Genomic DNA, 18,746 nt, shown 5'->3' on the forward strand with positions numbered 1-18,746 from the left:
ATTACCTTAACACTGAGTTCTAATTCACCTAAACGCTGTGTCTTTCTCTAGCCTGGTCAGTCACTGTGTTCAAGCAGTGGTCTCCATGCAGGTAACACACTCATGCATCATGTTTACACATACCGACATTCCTTTCACCTTCAGCATACCCAATGTGCTCATGGGCATGGGCCATGTTGTCTTTGTTCACCAGAGCCTACTTGCTAGGATGTCTTCCGCAAGCCCCTTACCTAGTCAATCATGGCCAGTGTGTAAGGGTTAAACCACCCAAGCTCTAACCCCACCATGACATTTCTTGTGTGCTCTAAGTCTCCACAGCCCTCCCTTTTTCTATTTGCCACTGGGAATTTGTCATGCTCCTCTGGTCTTTGGATTCTTGAGACAGTCTCTTTTCTGAACCTGTATTCTGTCTGTGTGGAATGGTGTGATGTGACTTAGGGTTAGGTGTGAGGAGTCTGTTTCAGTTCTTTCTCTGTCCTCACCTAGCTGCAAGGATTGGCCAAAATTATCTATCAGGTGTTAGCATCCTTACCCATGAAGTAGGAATAAGAATGTCTACCTCATGGGCTTAACAAAAAAATTAATGACTAGCCACATACAAGTTGTAGAGTACCTAGTGTGTGCTGGGACAAGTGTTAGATGCTATCGATGCTAAACTATCATTACTCCAAGTTAACATATGATGTTGAACATCTCTATTGTTCTTCAAAGCTCAAACACATACCTGGGACTTATCCACCTAATAATATCAATAATGGTATTTTATGGCAAGACCCAGATTTTGCTAAACACATAAAACCTCAGGGGACAGGTGAAGACATAGTCAATAAAATTGATGTGGTAAACATAGAAACAAATCTTTGTTTAAATTTTTAGCAAATTCCAAACAAATCATTGAATTTCTGAATCAAGATCCTTGTTGTGAGGAAATCTGGTAATTTTCTAGTCTTGAGAAACTTGAAGAGCTGGCGTTTTGTTCCCTAAAAGCCTCAGCAGAGAATGATGCTATGAGATAGAGAATCCTGTCCCTCCCTTACCTCCTTTCTTTGAAGCCTTTAAGGTGATTTGCCATTCCACACTAAACCAGAGAAGTGGAGCTCTTCTTCCCCAGCAGTATAGCATTCAGAACTCTGAAGAAGCCTTCTAGAATGATGGTGTGATCAGGGAGAAGAGCCAGCTAACCAATCTTCTTTCATGCATACATGTTTGGAGTCTCTGTGTGTGTGTGTGTGTGTGCGTGTGTGTGTGTGTGCATATGCACATGGGTGTATTTATGTGTTGAAGCCCTAGGTCGGTATAGCCTCTTTCCTCCATTGCTCTTCATTTTATTTTCTTTGAGAGAGGCTACCTCATTAGCATGAAGCCTAAGGACTCCACTAGTCTGACCCTACTTCAGGCATTTGCCTATTTCTATTCTCTGTACCCCTAGTAGTGAGGTTTAGGAGTTCAGCACCATCACCCTAGGTTTTTACATGGGTTCTTGGGATCATAACTCAGGTCTTTGGGCTTGCACAACAGGCACTTTGCCTACCGGTCCATCTCCACAGTCCCTGGGTGATCATTTGCTCCTTCTGCCTCCATTCCATACTGTCACTTTAAGGCTGGTGAGGAATCTCATTGTATAATTTACCATTGTCTCCACTGCCACATTGACCCTTGAGTGGGGTCTTGAGGGACTGCACTGATACCCACATTTCCGAATAGAAGAGTTCAAACTGGAATAGATCTTTGTACCTTGAGGCAATATATAGACATAACATTTTAGAACTGCATTGTCCTCCACTGCTAACAGACCATCCGCATGTCACATCTCTCCCAAGTTTACTGCTATCATCTTTCTTTTAATTATTATTATTATTATTATTATTATTATTATTATTATTATTATTATGGTTTGCTTGCTTTGGTGAGTTTCCCCTCCTAGCTTTTGAAACAGTCTTTGTATATAGTTATCAATAATAAATGGGAATATATGGGTGTAAGCAGTATGGTAGTTTGGTTTAATCCTCCTGGGTAATATAGAAGAGAGAACAGGTCACTGTGTCAGGGGTCAGGGGAGGTCTATAGAGGAGTGCCATGAGTTCTTTTGGGTGATGGAATTACATTGTATCTTGACAGTGCTGGAGACAAGATCTAATGTAAGGTTAAGATTCATAGACATGCTCAGGATGATAATAATGATGCCAAAGTCAATGGTTTGGAAGAACTGTGGAGGATGGGGGGATGGTGACATTAACAGGGATGGTGAGCAGAATTCAGGATAGGTGAAGAGGGCTACTATAGAGTTCCTAACTGTACACAGACTGCATGAAGAACCCACCCATCTACTTTTGCTGAGGGCCTAGAAGGGCTGAATGGCACTAGGGCATTGATTCTCTTTGTGATTCATATGTAGAGTCAGAAGTATCGGGATGAATTATTTATGTGTAGGATTGTCACGCTCTAAAGACAAAAGCCCCCAGCTCCTTCATCACAAGCAGGACAGCTGTGAGCAAAGTGTCCAGTTTGCAGCTTCTCAAGGTCACAACTCTGGTTGGCACTAATCAGCATCTGCTGAGCACAGAGACGGAAGGAGAAGAGCCATTTTCAGGCTTGTCTCGACCGTGAACGGCACTTGCCCAACGCCTTCATCTCAGTTGAGCTACTCTCCCTGTGAGATGCCACTCGCCAGACTTAGCTGCAGTTGACCTCCTGTTGGCCTCCTAAGGACAGGTGACAGGCCAGTGAGCAAAAGGTCTCAGGGTCAGAACAACAGAGGCCATATGCCTTGAGGAGATTTGGGGTGTTGGTTTCAGAACTTCCTCTTTCCAGAGACCCTGAGGAATTTGCAAATGGCTTTCCACTGGAAACTATCCAGTTAAAGGGGGTGTGTCTTGTCCTGAAACATTCCACATTCACCGGTGATTCGTTGCTGTGCTCGGACCCCATTCCTTACATTCTCAAAGCAAGAACTGCTTCACTGTGTTTCACTGTCTTAGGGGTCAAACATCTGGGTAAAGCCTGGTTGAGTGTGTCTTCTATTTTATGTGGCAAGGATAGAGTCACCAGATCTTCACCTAAGGGTAGAGCTAGACCTGGCTGGGCTTGAGGGACCACAATGGCTTTAGTGACTTTTCTGGTGTGCTGGCAGGAATGGGTAGAGCAGAGAGACCAGCTAGGGCTGCAGTCAGGAGCACCCACAGACAGGTGCTGTCTCCAGTTTGGTGGCCTGGAGACTGGGGCTTGGTATTGGGCCCAAGAGTAGAGATATAGGACTCCCTATATGCTAAAAGCCTTCCCTTGGTATGAGGTTCTGGAAGGCCACAGAAGAGTCTGTAAAAGCACATACTCACTTCCCAAGCTCAGAAGTCTCAGGGCGATGTTTCTCTTTTGATGTTAACTCATCTGCTCAGCCTAGGAGAAGGAACATAGGCTTCCCTCTTGATGGAAGAATAACAAAATGTGTGTGGACAACTTTAGCCTACCACATATTCAAAGCACACACATGCACATATGTGAGTGTACATCGAAATACATATATATGTATCTATGCATGTATATATATGTATATATATATATGTGTTAGTCATATATATATATATATATATATATATATATGTTAGTCATCACCCTTCTTTGGTATGAACTTCGGCCAGGTATTCTGCAAGGCCAAATCCCCTACACCTAGAACCTTGTCTACAGAAAGTAAATACTTTCTGAATACAAATATAGATAAAAGACTGTGCAGGAAGTCAATGGCAGAGAACACTTACCTTTCTGACTCTCTCAGGAGCTTGGCTCCTAGAAATGGCCTGATATTTTTTTTGTTTGTTTGTCTTTTCTTTATTTCTTAATACAATCCACTCTACTAATAGATGCTTGGTAAATATTTTCCAAACAAACTGGTGTATTCTAATTACCACAAATAAAGAAAATGATGTGCTAATTCACAGCACATTCATAGGTGTTGAATTAGTGTGGTTATTATTACTAGATTAACAGAGCCCTGTACTTAGGAAAATCAACTGTCATATTTAGTTGACGGCAAGAAAACAAACTGGACTGGTCCTCCCCTTGTTCCTACTTATCTATCTATCTATCTATCTATCTATCTATCTATCTATCTATCTATTTGGCTACAAGCTCTATGAAAGACTCTTTCATGGGGTGGTGGCAGCCAAAGGACCCCAAAAACTAATGGAAGGATCATTTGAAAGTGAAAGCCTTTGCCCTTGGTCCTCTGACGTCTCTCCTTTGCATGATTGACTGTCAAGAGGAATTCACTTTAAGGTCATCAAGACTGAGGCCCTGATGTGGGAGGCTCAGGGTGCTGAATTCTGATGCATTGCTCTTCTGGAAGAGCAAGTGAGATTATAATTCTCTTGACATTCTGCCCCTGTGTTACCCCACATACTGCTGTGAGTTCCCAGTCCTTGCCAGGAGCAAGTGTTTGATCCAGTGGAGAGGATGGGAGCCAACAACTGTGACCCTGGAAAGGGAAGAAGGGCCTCCCAGGGGACCCTACTTAACACACATGGCTTCATTGCCCAGGAAGCCAGGGCAAAATGACTCTCAGCAACATCCCAGCTGACACCAGAGATGCCACCTTGTTTCTCCTTTGCACAGCCTGGAACAATACCCTTGACCTCTTCAGGACTTTGGTGTCTTCATCTGTGAAATGGGCATGATCCCTGAAGATTCTCCCCCTCCTGCACTTTCATGTCGATAACTGGATCTATGTTTTCCAGTGGTCAAAGGTGATTAATTTTAGAAAATGCCATTTTTTTAATTCACCGTTTTGAAATCAGAGTTTTCAAATCTAATTATTATTCTCCCTGGCTTATTGAAGTCATAATTTTTTAAAAATTATTTGTCATGGTCTTCTGTGTTCTAATTTAGATTCCTCACAGTATACATTTTAATCCCTCTTCCACACCCCAGAGACCATTGATTGTCACCAAGGTTAAACAGTAGGGTCTTATATCTTGGGGTGAGTTTTATTACAAGGACCTTTATTGGAATATCAAGGCATTTGGGAGTTTTCTTTTCCTTCTTCCCTATGGTCTTCTTAGGCATACTAACTGTTCCCTGTGAATGTGAATTTTAGTTACATTCAAGGTCCACTGAATGTTTTTAAAGACCTATTGCATTTAAACCTCCCATTGAGCTGAACAAGAATTTTCAAAAGAGAAGGCCAGCTTGCTTCTTGCCTCTCTTCTGGCTAATTTTAGGCCCCCAGACTGGCCTAGTTTAAGGGGCAGATTGGAGAACAAGACTTTTCAATTGAGGGAACACTGCCTCACACAGGACAGAAGTTCATTGCCACAGAAGAACCTAACAGTTTTTTGAGCTTTCTTACAGTGTTGAGTGCTTTCTTATGTACTATCTTAGGTATTAAAATGATATTTCCAGAAAAAGAAATGGAATTTTGCAAGGCTAAGTACCTTGCTGGTGTTCATGTTCCCACAACAGGCGTAAGAAAGGGCTGAATTTAAACCAAATTGCCTCCAACCTAAATTTTGTCCACATTTCAATCGGGTTTGTTTTCTCTGGTTATTTGCTCAGGGATGGTGCCTAAATGATGTAAGTCTTACTCTGCCACTATCTAATTTGTTTTTTAAATCACTTTAATTCATTTTCAGATACTTCCTCCCAGCTGGTGGCTTACCTTCTCATAATCCTAACTGCATCTTTTAAAGAGAAGTTCTGAATTTTGATGACCTTTAATTTTTCTTTATTTCCCTCTGTTGGCGGACTGAACATGTGATACATGGTCTTCATCTAACTCTAGGCTGCCAAAGTGTTCTCATACATTTTTTCTCCTGAAACATTTACAAGTTTGGTGTAATTGCTATTGATTTTGTGGGGAGAGGAGTAAGGTTTATTTTGTACATGAACATCTGATTACCTCACTCCGTTTGTTGACAACTAGTTTATCTCCCCTGAGTAGCCTTCACACCACCCATGTGCATGTCTGTGGGCTGCTCCATTCTGACAGCCTCCCCAACGCCATGTCGCTGGAGCTCCTGGAAGTCTTCAAATTCCCCCAGGTTTGCCCCTCTCCTTGAAAATTGTGTCTGCTCTTCTAGATCCATTTTTTTTTTTATGTTTTATGTAACCATGGATATGATTGTAAGAGAATGTAGAGACTCTAGGCCTGTAGCTCCACCAGGAAGTGCGAACCCTGAACCCTGGGCATGGGATTCTATTTGATTAATCAAAAGTCGTGTGTATCTTGTGTGCATTAAGTTTTCCAAATACCTCGGTGAGATTAGACCTGAATTGGATGTAATCCCAGTTTTTAGCAATACTTCAGAAACTATTGTGGGACCTGCCATGTCTTAGTCAATGTTCGTGGTCACTGTCATTGTCTTAGCACAGCGCAGATTTACCAGTGACAGAGAGTTCATGACTACAGGGGCCACCGCCTCCTGTGCCATCCACCCTGCTCCGGATTGAGGGGATGGGTCTCCTCACATTTCCGAGGAGTTACATTTGACAGTGATGTGTGAAGTATTCTAGTGTCTGTCTCTTCTATTAAAGCATAACCTTGTTTACTGTAAGCTTGCTCTCTGCCAGGCATCATGAGAAGTCATTCTTAATTAGGCCAGGGGAAAACGCTGATGATATTTGCCACCACCACCTCAGGGTGACAGTGAGCAAGTGACCCTCACTGGGTCCCTTTGAGGAGACAACTCAGCGCTAAAATTCTGACTCTTCTAAGTTTATTTGGTTAAAAAATGTAACCCCTTAAAAAAAGAGGCTATTAATGGTACAAAACATGCTGGTCACAAGAGGAGAGTTTCCCAGTTTGAGAGTCTCTTTTTGATGTGGCACCTAAATATCCCAACCACAACAGCATGTGACTCTGACTCAACCCTCAACGGTGGCTGACAGGAGCAGCTACTGCAGCTATAATGGCTGCTTGTGCTGTGAGAATCTATGGCCCACGAAGCCCTCACATTCTGAGGAGAACAATGACCACAGAACCTGGGCTACTTTTAAAGTTCAGTAGACCCCAGGCGGATGGGCTAGGTTTTTAAATGCAGCTCCAAGGTAACAGATAAGAGTATTGAAACCCAGAACACTTTAAACACCTTCTGTGTCCTCTCTATACCAAGGGACAGCTTTATACACATATTCTGTGTCACCTTAGGCATACTTACAGGACAAGAACCCCAGGTAGCCAGTCTGCTGTTTATCAGCAAAACAAAACTAAAATGAACATGAATTTAGAACAATATGGGATCAGTTACTGAGCATCTACTGTATTGATTTGCTTTCTATTGCTGTGATAAAGGCCATAACCAAAGGGAGTATGGGAAGAAAGGGCTTTTTTGCTTTACATGGACCAATCATAGTCCATCAATGAGGGAAGCAAAGGGAGACACTACAGCAGTAGGGACTGAAGCAAAAACCATGAAAGAGTGCTGCTTACTGTTTTGCTCTCCATTTCTTGTTCAGGCCTGCTTGTTTTGATAAATCCAGCACCACCTAGTGTAGTAGACTGGACCCTCCCACATCAATCATGAATCAAGAAAATGCCTTATAGACTTGCCTACAGCACAATGTGCTGCAGGCATTTTCTCAGTTGGCCACTCTCTAACCAAGTGACCTGGGCTGTGTCAGGCAACCCTATATGGTGTGTCAGAGGTGCTGTGCCAAATATTTCTCATTCTTGAAAAGTGAGCATCATCAACTCCTTATCATGGAAGAGAAAATGGTACATCTTTTCTGGTGATGACCACAGTCATTAAGTAGTAAGTGACAGAGCTAGGCATCATAGCTGTTTTAACCTCAAGGTTAAACTATTCATGACCATGTGAAAGTGTAGTTCTCAGTACTTAGCCGGTAGATTTAGGGAAAGTATTGCATTTATAGTATGAATCCAGTACTTAAACCAGAATCACAAGTACTGAGGGACCATTTTGGGGTCAACTTGATAGAAGAGAAAAATTCGCAGGAGGTTTCCCAAAGCAGTTGCTTTGAGCTATATTTTAAAATGGAGGACATGAATTGGCCCAAAGAGAAAGGTGAGTTTGTGTTAAAAGATGGATTTGAGGAGGCTGTGGAAATCCAAATGGTCAAATTGTGTGCTTGGGAAGCATCATTAAGACCCAACTCATTGTAGGGTAGTAGTTAGGAATAGCGCTGATGTCATAGCGACAGAATCCAAGAAATTTAAATTCCGGTGCTAGGCATTGGAGATACTCTCTCGGAATTTAAGCAAGACGGAAACATAGCTAAGATGACATGGGATTTGTGTGTTATCCAATAGTTGGTGTAGGATCAACAGAATTTTCAGTGCTTTAAATGTCAAAAAATTTCCTAGCAAAATATATTCAATATTCAAACATTATCTTCATGACTGTAATGCTGTGTGACCTTAATTGTACATGGACAATGTGTTTGGCCCTCTGAATTAAGAGGCCTGGGTGCAGATTTGAGACAATTTTTGGAAATAAAAGTGACTAATCTACCACAAACTATATCACACCACTTTCAGGCCCATCATCACTGGTATTGTGTCGTATGCCCAGAAGGAGCACACAGGGTTGCAAATTAAACTCGGGACTGAGCAAATGGAAATCTCTCAACAATACATATTAAATTGAGTTGAACTGAAGTCCACTTCTCGAAGGCAATTACTGCTCCTGGGTGAGGGCTAATGTGTTTGGTGAATTATAGCTCCTTTCCATTATAAACTCACTAATGCTGACTTAATGTCTCCTCACATTTTTCTAAAGCATTTCTTCTTTATTCTGTCTCTGTCTGTCTCTCTCTTTCTCTTTCTTTCTCTCTCCAGTTCCAGAGACCTAATGACTTCTCACCTCCTTTCCGCTTTGGGACTGTGCCCAATGGCAGCACAGAGAGGAATATTCGTAATAACTATGCAGAAATGCATGCCTACATGGGAAAGTTCAACCAAAGGGGTGTAGATGATGCATTGCTCTCCCTGAAAACAGGGTAAGAACGGCCTCCAAGCTGAGTGATATGTTTCTCACATTCATTAGACACAGATTAAATTGGAGCTATACTCATTAAATCAAAGACTGTTTCCAAGTCAAATTTGATGGCATCATTCCAACCACTGTACAAGAGTTCCTATGCTGTTACTTGCTTCTCTGTATCATCCTGCAAATTGTTTTCTGCTTGCATGAATGTGGCCCTAGAGTGGAAAAGAGACAGATAGAAAACTAGAAAGGAAGAGTGAAGGAGACAGCTCAACATATCTGTCACACATGATCTATAGTCTAAGATGTGTGACAGACAATTCTGAGGTCTATGGACAAGGGAGAAATAAAGCAGGACGTGTGCAAATATTTGTAGATGGCAACAAGTAGGAATGTGTTGGTTGACCCCCAATTTCAGCTTTGATTGTCACTCTTCACAGCCATTCTCTGTGTCCAGTGTGTGTTTGTTCACAAGCTGCCGATGTAGCTCTCAGGACACACTTGTCCTTTTGTTGAAAAAAGCCAGAGCTGTGAAGGATGACCAGCGCTCGAGCATTGTGGGTCATACAGCAGTCTCCCTCTGATCTGTGACGACTGAGGATAACCTCTGGCCACCTTTGCACCTCAAGATCTCCAAGTACCACCTAGATTTGTGGCCATTTAGAGTTTGGTGGCATTCAATCTCACTGCTATGAGCAAAGTCACAACAGGTTTCAGAAGACGGGATCTGAGGTTAGGGCAGGAGAGCTCTGGGTAGTTTAAACTGTGGTATACTCATAGTTCTCGATTATACTGGGTGTTTGCTGTTTGGGCATGCTACCAACCTACATTTTATATGATGCATTTTATGAACTGTTCTGTTGCTTGTCATGTCAAAAGGGGCTTGGTTTTTTATTTGTTTGTTTGTCTGTTTGTTTTGTAGAAAAGAAAATTCTTTTCTATTTTCTTGAGGAGTGACAAATCTCCCTAGCCTGAAATTATCCTGCAGGGTTGCATGTCCTGATCACTTTCATACCTGCTATTTGCATGGCTTTATCTGAGCTGCTCCCTCAGCCTTTCTCTGTGGAAATGTTTGGAAACAGGGGTGCATGCTTTCTTGCTCTTAGCCCTCATCTTTTCTCTATGCATCCCTTCTTTGCAAAAGCCCAATGTCTCATGAGATGTGCATGTAGGCTTAGGAATTTGGAAGACCTTGGTCTCATACACCACTTCACATTTGTTCTCCCGCAAGCTTGTCACCAGGATGGCCCCTCAAAGCAGAGTCACAAAGCATAAGAGAATGCATAAGTCTTTCTGACCACCGAAATAGCCACATATCTACTGAAACATATACACCTACACTTTCCCCCCCACTCTGGACCGTAATGAACTGAGAAATGAAAAGTGTTATATAAATCTTACCCGTGCTATTTGTTATCATTGTGGTGCTTACTTTTCATTATTTCTGTTATTATTTTTATTGATTCCCTTTTACTCCTTCTCCTTTTCAGACACAGCTTATGAGTTGGCCTCGGGCCCAACTTACATTCTTATCACTCCTGGTGGGAGGGGGAAAAAAAGAAACAACTCCTTTCAACCTGAAGTCCCCATCAAGAGCAGCCTGGGATGCAGGCTTCAGACTCTGACAATAGTCCCACTTGAGCCTTACTGTGAGCCAGCCCTCCACATAGCTTCTGAAACCCTCCCACTTCACATAGATGGCCCAGTAGGTAGTGTTGTCATGTAATTTCCTCTTTGGTATTTGTTGGTTCGCTTCTTTCTCATGCAGGAAGCTTGATGCATTCATCTATGACGCTGCCGTGCTCAACTACATGGCGGGAAGAGACGAAGGCTGCAAGCTGGTGACCATTGGCAGTGGCAAGGTCTTTGCTTCTACAGGCTATGGCATTGCTATCCAAAAAGACTCTGGGTGGAAGCGCCAGGTGGACCTTGCCATCCTGCAGCTGTTTGGAGATGGTGAGTGAAAGAAAGAGAGAGTGTCCACTTGGCCTCAGCCAATAGCTGTTCTGAAATAGCCACCTTTATTCTCTATGTATCCAGGCAGCGTGTCACAGGATATGGTAAAATGGGAGAGCACTTTTTAGATTCCTAGGGTTGCCATAGCAAATGATAGGAATGGAGTGGCATAAACAGTTGAATTCATTGTGTTGAAGTTTTGGGCACTACAAGTATCAATACAGTCAGCATCACTTGGAAGTAATGAGGAAGAATCCTCTGTGTGCTTGCTGCATGGCTTTCGATGGCTCTTCTTGGTGCTCTCTTCTTGATGGTTCTACTTGCTGTTTCTTGACTTGGGAAAGCACCACTAAGATCTCTGCTTTCGTTCTACCTGGGTGAATGTCTTTCTTCTGTATCCCCCCCTCTCTCTGCGCCCTTTTCTTGAGGCCAATCACATGGAATAAGGGATCTGCTGTTTTCCAGTGTGCCTTCACCATAATTATTTACATCTGCAATGACCCAATTTCAAAGTCACACCCTAAGCTACCAGAAAGTAGGGGGTTTAATATGTTTAATTACAAGGAGACATGCTTTAACCTGTACTGGGTAAAGATGAGGGAAGGGATTAAAGTAGTTGGTGACAAGGGTACATTTGAAGATTGTGTGAGATATTGAAACCTTCAGGAATGAAGTGGACTGCAGTTATATGTTTCAGATGTCACCATACATGTGATACAACACCAGACAGATGTAAGGGGGTACCCTTTCTATTCCTGGAGGGATGAAAGAAAAATAGATGTATGTCAGTTTCTGCATTCTTCACTCTGTCCTGCCATAACTTCTGGCTGCAGAGGTGGAGGGCAAGGATCCTCAGATGTAGATACCAGAAGGCACTTCTCATGTCTTTCTGGTGACGGGATGAACATTGAGAAATGTATCTCATCCAACCACTATCTTCTGCATTTCTCTTCATGTCCTCGGCCAAAGCACTCTACCCACAACCCTCACACACAAACTAATGTAGATACAGATGATCTTCACTCTGCATGGTTCCCCAGTCCATCAGCCATGTGGGTCCGTCAGTTAGGGATGTAGGGCATTTTCTGTTGGGGAAGACATCAGACACAAAGCCCAGGGTAGGTTTCCACATTCCACCTGAATCTGGCTGCTACACTAGTTAGAGAAAGCATTGTTTAATCAAAGAAAAAAATGTGAGTAGATTCCTCTAAGAAAGAGAAGGTGTTCATAGCTAGAGTGATTAATCTATGCTGGTGTACCCAGTAGTCAGAGACAAATGGGTCCCGATTCTATTAGGAAGAAGGCCAGTAGAGAGGATTTTGGGTTTCATTGTACAATGCAAATACAAAATTTTACCAAACCAGAATTCTATTCGTGTAAATTAGTGACATTCTAGAGCACATAATTATTCTCTTTCTTTCTTTGTTTTCTGTCTGTTGTTTTGTTTGGGTTTCTCATTTTTTTTTTTTTGTTTTTGTTTTTACTTTTGTTCTGGTTTTTTTTTTTTTTTTTTGTCTGAGATTTCTACATTTCTACTGACTAGTGTTTAGTGGTAGCAAGCAAGATTCTGACACAACTGGAGAAGTCTGTGTCCCTTTAAGCAAAGTTGAGAGGAGGCAGGTTGGGATGCCTGTGCTTCATTCCAGCTTCCTCCTCTTTTGGGTTTCCAATTTTTTCTCTATGTGACATCTGTAATTCTGAGAGACCATAGGGATTTGACCTCTCTCTCAATCTCTTTCCGCCTCTTCTTCCTCAATCTAATTGGCCCTGTATAATTCCAAGAGTTTTACTTGTTTATGTTGTCCCCATTGTCTATAAAATAAAGGGCAAAGTGTTTGAAGTCAGAATTCTTTTACTAAGCTATCTTTCCTGAGGGTTACTCTGCTTGAACTATTTTTTTTGCCTCTTCCTAAATGAGCATCTACTTCCCTATTTCTTCGTTGGTGATTATGCTACACTCACAGTCTGGAATGCCTTTAAATACAATATGGAATAAAATCCATTCCCACTCTTAAGTTTGTGTTCTTTCTGTCACTGTCTATCTGTGTCTCTGTCTGTCTGTCTGTCTGTCTGTCTCTCTCTCTCTCTCTCTCTCTCTCTCTCTCTCATAAAACCCCAATTGACTGCTACGCCCCAAAACTGTTCTCACTAATTTGAACTCATGCTCCTTGCAGGGCATATTGTATATAATACCAAGCACTGAGCTGCTAATTTGCACTGGATGAAGGAGAGCCACAGGGAAGTCCCATGTCCTTGTCTTTACCTGTAGTTCTATTCATCACATTTCCACTGAATACTTAGTTGATGAGTTAAGACGCAAAGGTATTAATACAAAGTATTCTTTTTCTCTTTTTGTGTTTGTCCCCTTCTGTCATGCTTTTATGTTCTCCTTCAACTCCCTGCCTTCTTTCCCTACCCTTCTCCCCATCCATCCTTTATCTGTCTCCTTGTCCTCGTTCTAGGGGAGATGGAAGAACTGGAAGCTCTCTGGCTCACTGGCATCTGCCACAATGAGAAGAACGAGGTGATGAGCAGCCAGCTGGACATCGATAACATGGCGGGCGTCTTCTATATGTTGGGGGCAGCTATGGCCCTCAGTCTCATCACCTTCATCTGTGAACATCTGTTCTATTGGCAGTTCCGGCATTGCTTCATGGGCGTCTGTTCTGGCAAGCCTGGCATGGTCTTCTCCATCAGCAGAGTAAGTGTTTTGATCAAGGTATTCGAAGCTTGCTGAAGACAGTTCAGCCTTGCTCTGTGCTGAGCAGAGAGACCCAAGAGGGTGCTTGCTCTACCCTTATGTAGCTAAACCATAAAGCCATATCATGGGCACGTCCCTAAGAGTCTGTGTAAGAGAATTTCGAGTGTTCCTAAGATAGATGGCGTTATGTTTCATTCCTTCCATTTTGGACTCTTGAGTTTCTATCAAAAACGGTAGCTCTCTCAAAATAGAAAAATTTCCCATTTGCTTCTTATATCACCACTAATTGATTCTTGTATAGGCTGCATTAATCAATTGATCCTTTGGGGTAGGAACCAGATCTTTCTCTTAAATAGCAGAGTGTCACATAACTTATTCTAGCACACAAAGACATATTATTAGTGTGTTTTTACTGTTTCTATATTTTAGACACATGTGAAGTAGGGAAATTAAAGAGCCTAAAGGGTGGACATGATGACATATGCCTATAGTAAATACCATCACAGAGAGACTACGGCAGGAGGATCACGTGCATACATGTGTTTGCATGTGTGTGTGTGTGTGTGTGTGTGTGTGTGTGTGTGTGTGTCTGTGGTGTACAGGTATAAATAACATTTGAAAGAGTCTAACTGAACCCAAGTCTTGATTCACACACACACACAGACACACACACATATGTATATATATTTAATGAATCTATATATTGCAAAAAATGTATTAAAAGGAGTAAGAATCCAGGTCATTCTTTATTTAGAGATCACCTTCATTTCTGATTCAAAGGAAGGTATTAGAAAAACAGATATATGAACCTTAAGTCACAGAGGGAAGTTTTTAAAGACTAGAATTCTTCTGATTTTGTTGATATAGTTGAAGGGAGTCACTTGTTGCAATAAATATTAAATAGCACCTGGCTCATCTCTTTATTGGCCCCTGTGGTCTCACTCTAGTAATGCTGCTTTTAGTATGGAGCCGTGCACACAGACTCTGTCACTCGGTCTGCATGATACACCCTCCACACAATTTTCTTTCCAAGCAGTTCACCCCACCTGCCCTACTGCCTGGGTGGAATCACTGCCCTGGCATATTGCCCATCACAAACATCACTCTAAAGCCCAGAAAGTTTTCAAACAGGTTTATATAATAAATTCTCAATTCACAAACCCTCTACACAATAAGATTACATCTAGTAGACAAAGATACAAACTGTCCTTCCACATGAGATAAAGACCTATAGAATCTCTTTAAATATATCTACCTATGTCCAATTACAGCCACCAGTATCTAAGCCTGGTTTCCCCGGCTCCATCTTGATTTTTTTCAATCCCTGTTCTTCTGTTTTCCTCCCTTTTCTCTGCCCACCTCCACTGTCCAATCATATATCAACTTAACAGAAATCTACACTTACGCATGGAGTGGTGAACTCACATATCCTTTTAAGATTGAGGATTACATTGTAAATATGACTCAAATAGAGTTATGAAAGAAAATGGATTTCTCATCAAACTGTTTTGTTTTCTAGTCATTTTCCTGTAGTGTTTTTGGGGACAGGGAACAAGCAAACAATTTCTCCATTTCCTCTCTGGCTGTCAGTGAGTTCAGGTCATTCAGTCACATAAGAACAGGAGAAAGGAACTTGTGGGATTCCTGATCCCTGGGCCTTGGGTTCCATTATTCAGCACTTTCCAGAGGTCAGAGAGGTGAGAGAAAAGAGAAATCTTAATCATGGCCCTCTGACATGGACACTGTCTTCACAGAAGAGGACACACTTAGCATTTCCTCCTGGCCACTGTAAGAGCCAGGGAGTAGAGTCAGTCCGCTCCAGGAAGACCTGTGTCTCAGAAGGCCTGACACTTCTTGACCACGTGGTTACCATTTTCCTTCTGACCTTTTCTCTTCTCGGCCCTGCCCATTCTGATAATGTTCTTTTCTAGATTAAAGACACAGTTTAAAGCCACTTCTTCACCTACCGTATCTTGCCAGGGAGAAAGTCCCAAGTCAGTTTGCCCTTCGTGGGAACACATGAGAGATGAGTAGTAGGCCGACATGGCTGTAGATGTGGGCAGCCTGTCTGCCCAGGAAAGCAAACCAGCTTGTCTCAAGGATGCTGCTCTTCAGTGCCCTGAACAAGCAGCTGTTTGCCTGGTGTCCTTCATCAATACTAATTTGATAGAACATTAATTATTTATGCTAATGTTGACTATAAAAAAGAAACCAAGAGTTAAAGGGTGAATAAAAGGGACACCTCAACAAGAAAGTTATTTATTCATATTGAGCTCTTGATATTTGTCCCAATTTTTCCCTCCCACAGTGTAGGCCACAGCAGTAGAAAATCCTTCTTTGACCCCAGGGCTTTCTAACTCTCTGTGTGAATTCGGTTAATGCTTAGCTACAGAACAACACTGCTGCCTTGGTATTTGCTGATCAAAATTCTAAAAACTGTTCAAAATTGGTCAGAGTCAGAAACAAGAAGCCATGTGAGCAACATCACCCAGGCATGGCCAACCAGAGCTTAGTGAAGAGCTAGCATCTGTGGAGAGATACCCTGTGCTTCCAAAAGTCTGCTTATACTTTTTGCTTATATGTTTACATCATGGTCTCTTATCAAATGTAAGACTCTGGGTCCTAAGTAGGACAAGAATCCAAGACAGACCACGTATGGCGTTGAGACACAACTGCCATGGTCCCCTGGTATGATCACTACCCTCTCCGATGGCAGTGTGATCATTAGCTCATGAAATGAAATTGGCTGAATTCAAGGGGCCGCATGAACCAAGCTTCGAGTCACGTTTTCAGTGAACGTAGCACACTGCCTGTCTTACGATACTCCTAACTTTGTCTTACCTCATTAGCTCTTCAATGGTAGGGCGCTGTTGTTTATGTTGTGTTTGGGTTTCTCTAAACTCAACGAGTGCCGTCCTGTGTCCCTTCAGGGTATCTACAGCTGTATCCACGGAGTAGCGATAGAGGAGCGCCAATCTGTGATGAACTCCCCCACTGCCACCATGAACAACACACACTCCAACATCCTACGCTTGCTCCGCACGGCCAAGAACATGGCCAACCTGTCTGGAGTAAACGGTTCCCCTCAGAGTGCCCTGGACTTCATCCGCCGAGAGTCCTCCGTCTACGACATTTCGGAGCACCGCCGTAGCTTCACCCACTCAGACTGCAAGTCGTACAATAACCCACCCTGCGAGGAAAACCTGTTCAGTGACTACATTAGTGAGGTAGAGAGAACATTTGGCAACTTGCAGCTGAAGGACAGCAACGTGTACCAAGACCACTATCACCATCACCACCGGCCACACAGCATCGGCAGCACCAGCTCCATTGATGGGCTTTATGACTGTGACAACCCACCCTTTACGACCCAGCCCAGGTCCATCAGCAAGAAACCCTTGGACATCGGCCTGCCCTCTTCCAAACATAGCCAGCTCAGCGACCTATACGGCAAGTTCTCTTTCAAGAGTGACCGCTACGGTGGCCACGACGACTTGATTAGATCGGATGTCTCAGACATCTCCACGCACACTGTCACCTACGGGAACATCGAGGGTAACGCAGCCAAGAGGAGGAAGCAGCAATACAAGGACAGTCTAAAGAAGCGGCCAGCCTCGGCTAAATCCAGGAGGGAGTTTGATGAAATCGAGCTAGCCTACCGACGCCGACCACCCCGCTCCCCAGACCACAAGCGCTACTTCAGGGACAAAGAAGGGCTCCGAGACTTCTACCTGGACCAGTTCCGAACCAAGGAGAACTCGCCTCACTGGGAGCACGTGGACTTGACTGACATTTACAAAGAGCGGAGTGATGACTTCAAGCGAGATTCGGTCAGTGGAGGGGGACCTTGTACCAACAGGTCGCACCTCAAACACGGAACAGGCGATAAGCATGGAGTGGTAAGCGGGGTGCCTGCTCCTTGGGAGAAGAACCTGACCAATGTGGAGTGGGAGGACCGGTCTGGGGGCAACTTCTGCCGCAGCTGTCCCTCCAAGCTGCACAATTACTCCTCTACGGTGGCAGGGCAGAACTCGGGCCGGCAGGCCTGCATCAGGTGTGAGGCGTGCAAGAAGGCTGGTAACCTGTACGACATCAGCGAGGACAACTCCCTGCAGGAACTGGACCAGCCGGCTGCCCCTGTGGCTGTGACATCCAATGCCTCCACCACCAAGTACCCTCAGAGCCCGACTAATTCCAAGGCCCAGAAGAAGAATCGGAACAAACTGCGTCGGCAGCATTCCTATGACACCTTCGTGGACCTGCAGAAGGAGGAGGCCGCCTTGGCCCCACGCAGCGTGAGCCTGAAAGACAAGGGCCGATTCATGGATGGGAGCCCCTACGCCCATATGTTTGAGATGCCAGCTGGTGAGAGCTCCTTTGCCAACAAGTCCTCAGTGCCCACTGCCGGACACCACCACAACAACCCCGGCAGCGGCTACATGCTCAGCAAGTCGCTCTACCCTGACCGGGTCACGCAAAACCCTTTCATCCCCACTTTTGGGGATGACCAGTGCTTGCTTCATGGCAGCAAATCCTACTTCTTCAGGCAGCCCACGGTGGCAGGGGCGTCAAAAACAAGGCCGGACTTCCGGGCCCTTGTCACCAATAAGCCAGTAGTGTCAGCCCTTCATGGGGCTGTGCCAGGTCGTTTCCAGAAGGACATTTGTATAGGGAACCAGTCCAACCCCTGTGTGCCTAACAACAAAAACCCCAGGGCTTTCAATGGCTCCAGCAATGGACATGTTTATGAGAAACTTTCTAGTATTGAGTCTGATGTCTGAGTGAGGGAAGAGAGAGAGGTCAAGGTGGGTAAGGGAGGGCTAGGGCTGTGGGCCGCGTGGTGCGCATGTCATGGAAAGAGTCGGGGGTGAACTTGGCTCCCATTTGCTTTTTCTTCTTTTAATTTCTCTATGGGATCCTGGAGTTCTGGTTCCTTACTGAAGGCAACCCTCGTGGCCAGCACCATTTCTCCTCCCTCGCGCAGTTCTCTTCTCCCGCATCTGTCCACCATTCCTGTTCCCATGAGAGGATAGAACGGGCCTCAGTGTAGGAGGATGGAGAGGAGACCGAAGCGCTGCCTGTGTGCTTCTTCCTAGCGCAGAAGGGCTCTGAGAGATTCACTTTGAGTGAGGCTTTCCTGATACTGTTCCCTTTGT

General features: G+C 43.8%; 1 protein-coding gene across 1 annotated transcript in view; it reads left to right on the top strand.

Moving 5' to 3' along the window:
- Positions 1 to 18,371, top strand: part of GRIN2B (glutamate ionotropic receptor NMDA type subunit 2B) — a gene marked incomplete at both ends in the record, with an annotated part of 298,990 nt that extends 280,619 nt beyond the window's left edge. Inside the window, 4 exons of the mRNA XM_080913652.1 lie at positions 8,786 to 8,946; positions 10,702 to 10,889; positions 13,352 to 13,590; positions 16,521 to 18,371. Coding sequence (XP_080769778.1) covers positions 8,786 to 8,946; positions 10,702 to 10,889; positions 13,352 to 13,590; positions 16,521 to 18,371 — 2,439 coding nt within the window. The remainder of the gene's footprint in view (positions 1 to 8,785; positions 8,947 to 10,701; positions 10,890 to 13,351; positions 13,591 to 16,520) is intronic.
- Between the last annotated feature and the right edge of the window lie 375 nt (positions 18,372 to 18,746).

Source organism: Micromys minutus, assembly GCF_963924665.1.
Source record: "Micromys minutus genome assembly, chromosome: 3".
In the NCBI taxonomy this organism is placed as follows: Eukaryota; Metazoa; Chordata; class Mammalia; order Rodentia; family Muridae; genus Micromys; species Micromys minutus.